This window comes from Echinops telfairi, unplaced genomic scaffold (assembly GCF_000313985.2).
Source record: "Echinops telfairi isolate 266 unplaced genomic scaffold, ASM31398v2 ScPeMD7_3533;HRSCAF=4204_0, whole genome shotgun sequence".
Lineage (NCBI taxonomy): Eukaryota > Metazoa > Chordata > Mammalia > Afrosoricida > Tenrecidae > Echinops > Echinops telfairi.
The window spans coordinates 7370331-7377547 of record NW_022107431.1 but is presented as its reverse complement, the minus strand read 5'-3'; the positions used below and the strand labels follow the sequence as shown (position 1 = coordinate 7377547).

General features: G+C 54.3%; 1 protein-coding gene across 4 annotated transcripts in view; it reads left to right on the top strand.

Moving 5' to 3' along the window:
• MAP3K4 (mitogen-activated protein kinase kinase kinase 4) overlaps window positions 1–7217 on the top strand; it is a 102761-nt gene that overhangs the window by 82278 nt on the left and 13266 nt on the right. For 2 of the 4 annotated variants that reach the window (XM_045294417.1, XM_045294416.1), the window contains exons 16-19: window positions 2087–2183; window positions 2831–2965; window positions 5908–6008; window positions 6797–6877. In XM_045294417.1, the coding sequence (XP_045150352.1) occupies window positions 2087–2183; window positions 2831–2965; window positions 5908–6008; window positions 6797–6877 (414 nt within the window). The remainder of the gene's footprint in view (window positions 1–2086; window positions 2184–2830; window positions 2966–5907; window positions 6009–6796; window positions 6878–7217) is intronic. The other 2 variants (XM_045294419.1, XM_045294418.1) reach the window with 1 other exon arrangement.

Sequence of the window (7217 nt, the reverse complement as noted above, 5' to 3'; positions counted from 1 at the left end):
CCCCATCCTGGAGCCTCAGGCCAGGTGCTGTGAGGGTCAGCCATTGTCTGGTGCCCTTTTCTTAAGGGAAGGTAAGCGTAAGTGTGAGCATCTCTGCTGTGTGTCGGCTTCCTCCCCTCCAAGCCACCACATCATAGGCAGGAACAGTCACAGGCCGGATGACCAGAGTTGGCTGTGTCACCACCTTGAGGTCACACTGGCTGCAGTGCTTATGCGTCTGTCACCTGACCAGTGTGGAGGCCCCTCCTGCCAGCTCAGAGGCATCTGTTTCGGGGCTGAATCCATTGTGTCCGGTGTGGGTGGCCCACCACCCTTGTCTCCCACTTCCTTCAGCCTGTTGCAGGTAATACGGCTCTCCGCTTCCTGCATTTCCACCCATCGGAAAGATGGCCCAACATGCGGATCTTTCATTTCCTCCGCCCAGCATTTGCTCTGCTGGTGTCACCCAAGTCCGGCACTGGCTCCTCTCATGTTGATGGGCCACGTGGCTGTTTTCCACGTGCTGCCCCGCATGCCTCCTGCCCTGCATGGAGGGAGCATGGGCGTGTGCCGCGCCTGGGCTTTGTTTGTAACAGACCGCCCTTGTTTTTGGTCTTCACGGGAGGATGTTTGTAGTAATTTTTGGCTCCTTGGTTCTCAGTATCTTTGCCGAAGTAAAGCTAGTACCATCCTCACTACCATTTGTAGACACTTAACTGTTATTGGGAGGGTGTTGTTCAGTTTTGTGTTGCACTAGGCGTTGCAGTGGTTGAGCTGAGGGACAGGAGAGAGAAATTCCCTGAGTTTTGTGTGAGCAGGCAGGACCCACGTCGGCCGTGTGTGCTTGACTGGTGTCCTCGGCAGGGCTCTGCGTGTGGGGGGCTTCTGCCTCCTCTCCCGAGGAAAGTTGGCTTGCACGCACACAAAGGCACACCATCTGGATGGAGAGTTCCAAGTTAGTGCCAAAGAGACAACCTCCAGAACTCCTGGGGGTGAGGAGGGAAAATGAGGCATGGAGAAGAACAGCTAGACTGTTTAGCAGACGGGAGGAAAGCTGGGCTGGGAGGGGAGACAGCCTAGAGCAGGGGTCCTCAAACTACAGCCCGCGGGCCACATGCAGCCCACCAAGGACATTTATCTAGGCCGCCGGGTGTTTTTGCCCCGTTATGTTTTTTTACTTCAAAATAAGATATGTGCAGTGTGCATAGGGATTTGTTCATAGTTTTTATTTAAACTATAGTCTGGCCCTCCAACGGTCTGAGGGACAATTGGCCCCTGTTCAAAAAGTTTGAGGACCCCTGCTCTAGGTTTCTTCCTATTCCATGTGGTGGAGGGGGGGAGGGGGGTGGGACGTGGGGGTGGGGGTGCTAGGTGCCGTTGAGTGGGTTCTGACTCACAGTGACCTTATGTACAAGGTCCTGCACCATCCCCACAATCACAGCTGTACTTCAGCCTGTCGTTGCAGCCACTGTGCCCGTCCAGTTCCTTGAGGGTCCGTCTCCCCATTGGTACAGCCCCCTCGGCACTCATCAGTAGTTACTGGGAAAGTGGCACTGCCAGCATTTTTGTCATCACCTAAGTCAGGCCACACTTGCCTCTGGCCAGAATTTGTACCAGGAGAGAAAGCTCGCCCTCCAAACAGATGGCTGAGCTGGCCTGTGCCAGGCCCCTGCGGTAGTCTGACAGTCACGTCCAGCTCCGTGTCCCCAGGAGTGGCAGTGACAGCCCCTGTGCACCCTCCCGGATCCAACCCGCTGAAGGTTTTAAGGTGACGCTAGCAGAGAGCCGCCCTGCCTCAGAGCTGTGCCACCAGGCCATGCTTCTGCCCCTGGCTGAGTTGGGCGTGACCGAATTACCTGTATTTCAGGCCAACTTTTTCCACAGAAGTCTTGATGGAGAGAAGCCTGAGTGTGCAGTGGAACTGTGTTCACTTTTCACAAGGGAAAGGCCCTTTGTATGTTTGTTTTCATGGGTGTAAAAGGAATGTGATTGGTGTTCCTATCAATGGGTATGTCTTGGTTGCTGCAAAATGTTGGCGCCACATGTGCTTGCCGGTGGGCCAGTGGCCAGGCTTCCTCTAACACTTGTTGGCCCTTTCCACTGGCAGCTCTCCACCGGAACAGCCCCCGCCCCGTGAAGGTGCCGCGATGCCACAGCGACCCTCCCAACCCCCACCTCATTATCCCCACTCCGGAGGGGTTCAGGTACTAGGATTGCCTCCAGGAAACTTCTCCTCGTGCATGCTTATACGCTTAGACCTGCTTGCGTGCCTGCTGGGTAACTTCCCCACTGCCCTCTGTCCTCCTCCTCACGGTGCTGAAAGCTCCTGTCTGTGTCAGTGGGCAGCCCCACCCCACCCAGGTGGCTTCCTGTCGCTCCTCTGTCACCTTTACCAGTGCTTCCTTCTTGCTCCTCTGGTCACCTTAGGAAGCACGTTCAGTGCACGGAGGGAACAGCAACACTCAGCACCAGTTTGGAAGTGGGAGAGAGGCGTGTGTGTGTGTGTGTGTGTGTGTGTGTGTGTGTGTGTTTGTGTGTGTGTGTGTAAGGAGCACATGGACCTTGTCCAGGGTAGGAGCTGCTATACTTGGCACACTATCCCATGGCCTGAATTTGCTCCTCATCCTTGTTACGCTTCTGATCTCCCCCGACATTTGCAAAGGAGAGGAGGCTCTTGTTTTTAATGCCTACACTTGAATCTCAAAGAACCATTTGCGTTTAGTAGTTAACCCTTTCCCCCCCACCTCACTGTCCAGTCCTATTTTAAGCTGCAAATCCTATGAATGCCCTCCCTTCTCCCCCCTCCCCACTCCCATCCCTGCTGTTCCTGAAGCTCTTCTTCTCGCCACAGCACTCGGAGCGTGCCTTTGGACACGCGGAGCCACTGCAGCCCCGCCGCTGCCCCCACCTCCGCCGCTGGGCGCCCCCGCCCCTGTGGCAGCGACGCCGTGCCTCCCAAACCCACCAGCAGTGCCCCTGAGACCAGGTAGCTCCCTCACCAGGGCCCTGACCGCTTGCCCCTCGGCTCCGCCCCAGGGACCTGAGCGCAGGGCCAGGAGCAGAGCTGGCGGCCTTGTCACTGCCTGGGGCTGTGCACCCCACCTGCCAGCAGAAGCCAGCCGTTTGTCAGGCTGCGAGAGCCAGGAACCACTGTGGGCCGGGAAGAAGCTGTGCCACCACAGGAGGTCCCTGACCAGCTTGACCGTTGTCCTGTTCCCTTGAGCCTGGCTCTGCCATGACTGCTCAGTAGTAACGAGTTGGTGGCTTAGAAGGGTCTCCGTTTTCAAGTCAAATGCCCTCATTTTCAACACTGCTGATTAGAAGTAGTTTACAGAATTGCAAAGGTTCCCCCCAGGGTTTTATGCCTCGTGTAAGAGTGGGTCCTGCCCGGAGAGTGAGCCGGTTTGCTCAGGCACGTGGCAAGCTCAGCAAGTCGCTGTGGTCATTCTGCGAGTAGGTGGGCCCTCGTCTCTAGGCCGAGGCATCTGTCGAGGCCCCGGAGCTCAGTGGAGGAAGGATGAGGTTGTTGGCCACCTCCACAGGCAGCAGTGACGAAGGACCCTGTCAGTACCCTTCTCCCAGTGGGCTGGGTGACTTGACCGCAGATGTAGGATTGTGTGACAGCCAGGACCCTCTTGGGAAGCCAGGCAAAAGGCTGCATTAGTGCAAGGCTGGCCGAGAGCTGACGGGCGTTAGAATATAACACGGGTAAAACTGTTTTCAGCCTGCTTCGTAACAATCTAAAGTTCCTGAACCTTTCCCAGCCTCTGATGCAGTAAAATAATTAATTAATACGCCTAATGTTCAGGGGAAAAGTTTATCACCTCATGGCTAAATCTGCCCACTAAACATTAACAGTTGACCCAGACGGAGCAGGGTCCCACTTCCCTCCTTGACTTTGGGCGCACACTGGCACCATTAAAACACCCTTTTCTGGCACCCAGCCTCAGAGCTGGCACTGGTGTCTGTGTCCATTCACACGAGCTTTGCCCAGAAGCAGACAGGCGGAGTGGGGAGGGCCGCTATTGAAAGGTCAACGGTTCATGAGCTGTGGTTTGAGACCTATTTATAGGCGTGGTGTTACATAGTCATGTAAGAATAAAGCGCCTGAGGTGGCACCTGGTCAATGTGAGTAGCTACATGTCTTAGGTGTTTTTCATTTTAGGTCCGTGTGTGCCCTAGCAAGGTGCTTCGTTCATAGGTGTTGTGAGTCGGCTCCCACCCAGTTACCCTGTGTGTCAGACTGGCTTTTCTGTCATTGAAATTTCATTTCAATGACTTGTGGCCACCTGAAAAGACGTGGTTCGTTTAGTGGTACTTAGTACAGGCACAAGGAGCCCTGGTGGCGTAGTGGTTACACGTTGGGCTTCTCACCCCAGAGTTAGCTGTTTGAAACCACCAGGGCCTTCTCAGGAGAAAGACAAGGCTTTCTACTCCCGTGAAGAGTTGCCGTCTCGGAAACCCACGGGGCGTTGTACCCTGGCCTACAGAGTCAACGTGAGTGGGCGTCCACGCCACGGCAGTGGGCATGGCTTGGTCTAGTCCAGGCTCAGTGCTGTGTGGCAGCCACCTTGGCTTCATGTCTCCATCGAGCTTCCTGCCGGGAGTCAGCCTGACAATGCACTCATGGGTGACACTAGGCTGCTGGCGGCCAGGGAGGGGGACCCCAGGAAACAGACACTTCAGAGCTCCAGGGGGTGCCCGGCCACACCCGTGGAGGTCCGTCTTCCAAAAGAAAGCAGGCTTTCTGACTGAGCTGACTGCCAGGCGTGCACAACACAGCTCCACGGCTAGGTGCTGGGTAGTCGCCGACCTCTTCCTGAGTCACCAGGACCCTTCGTGCACTTTTTGGAATTTTGCAACCCACAGAAATTGGTCAGTTAGCCAGAAACAGCTCCCATCGCCCCTCACCCCTGCAAATCCCTGTAGCTACGTTTTCTACAACATTTAAATATCTTTCTTGCCTTTGACCTTGCAACAGTCTGTGAAGGAACTAGACTGGACATCAGGTAAAGAGGCATTAGGTCGCTTTTTCCTGAGCCTGCCACCTTGACCTCAGGGAGGGTCCTATGAACCAGCAGGATGCGGGGGCGACATGGCTTACGTGTTCCATTTAGACCTTACAGGCATACCGTTACGGATTTGAGGCTTTAGGAGTGCCAGCAGTGCGCTCCTCCTTTCAGCGGGCCATCATGCACAACATGCACCGTCTCACCCCTCACCAGGGGCATGCTCCACGGGCTCTCTGACTCTCAATGGCAGCCTTCCCTTCTCCCGGGTTTGATCCTGGGCCTTTTCTCTCTGGGCGCACTCTGGGCAGCTGAGCCTTTAACTTGACTCTGGAAAGCAGCTGATTAACTTTGTTCTTCAGTATGTTAAGCTTTCTGCTCCTTTGTACTTTTGCTTGGCTGCTGTTTGAGAATTGATTTGGGGTACACTCCTATTTTCTTGTTTTTGAGATCTGAAATCCTTTTCTTATTTTTGAGATCTGAAATCATTTGGATCATGTCCTTGTTGTAGTAATCTAAATAGAACTATATACATAAAGATAATTTGGTGGTAATTTTGGGTTTGCCAGATTTGGCAAATCCAATTTTATCCATCCTAGACTAACATAGCAGAGGCAGGCACCTGTGTTAATCACACTTACCTGCCTCCCGCCTCATGCTTGCTTTTAACAAAGAGCATTGGACGGTTAGGTGAGGTGAGATGAGCCGGCTGCCATTGCCAGCCAGGTGGCCTCTCTCCTTCTATATGCCAGCGGGGCCGGGGGTGGGGGGGAGGGGGGCGTGGCTGTCCTGAGTGGCACAGGAGTTAGGGGCAGAAAAGATGCCAGTGGCGCCCCACCTAGCAGACCAGACCCTCCCAGGTGTTTCCTGTTCCACTCCATCGAAGTGATAGCTTGATTTTCAAACCACGCAAACACAGGGGCTCCAGCGTCCCAGAGAACGACCGCCTGGCCTCCATCGCTGCCGAGCTGCAGTTCCGGTCCCTGAGCCGGCACTCCAGCCCCACGGAGGAGCGAGATGGTGAGTGCCTGCGGCTGCCCGAGACAGAGGGGCGAGGGACAGACAGAGACCTCCCCAAGTCGAGTGGGGGTAAACACCCACCTTTCAACCCCCCAACAGAATGGCAGGGACAGTGAGCACCCCCGTGGCGAGCAGATGTGAGCACGGGGTGCTCAGTGCCGTGCACGCTGGCCGCTTTTCCAAGGGTGACTTTAATTTGTTGTCTTGTCAGGAGCATCCTGACTCCTAGTGACCCTGTGTTGGTGATATGCTGAGGTCTTGGTTAATCCAGAACTAGACTCGGGGGTCTTTGAGTTGCCCTGGTGGCACAGGCGGTTAACCACTCGGCTGTACATGGAAAGACCTGCGATTGATTATAACTCACCAGCTGCTCTGCAGGAGGGAGACCAGGTGCCTGCTCCCATCAGGATGAGGCTGCAGGAACGTGGGGGCAGCTCTACACTGCCCCGTGGGGCACGGTCGACTCCATGGCCCCAGGGTCTTAGTTATGGGGGTCTCGCTTCAGAGCATGGTACTCATTGTGCTTATCAGATTGCAACAGGACCGCCCCAAAGGCAGCCCCACCTGAGCCGAGCTGCCTTCTAATCCCTCACACCCATGTCCACGCGTGGAAATGTGCCACAGGGCTGTGCACGATGGAGTGTCTGCACAGTAACGTGTGGGAAACGCTCCCTGTGGAACTCGTGCATGTACTAAAAGGGCACAGGTGGCCACCGCTGCAGTGTCTCTCTCTCATAATCACAACTGCTCTATGCTCTCTGTAACACGTGTGGAAATGCTTCCTGCAGAGCCCGCGTATCCGAAAGGCGAGTCAAGTGCATCGGCCCGGAGAAGCTGGGAGCTGCGGACGCTGATCAGCCAGACGAAGGGTAAGAGAGAGGGCCTTGGACTTGAACGTGTGTCAGCTCACATGTGCTTTGACTTCTGAACTGATTCGACCTTCAACACGGACATTTCATCATGTCTTCATGCCCCAGACATCTCACTTTGCTGTTTTGTTTTGTTTGTTTGTTGGTATACAAAAATGTTTTTTGGAATAAAATTCCATGTAAAATACCCAAAATTAAAATTATTTCACATCAAATGGAGGCTTTATCTCCATTCACCTTTTAAATGCTTTTTATAGATTATGCTTTAAATAATTTACACATCTGTAAACAAATCTTAGATTACCAAAGAGGCAATGTCTATGAGATATTGAACATCAAA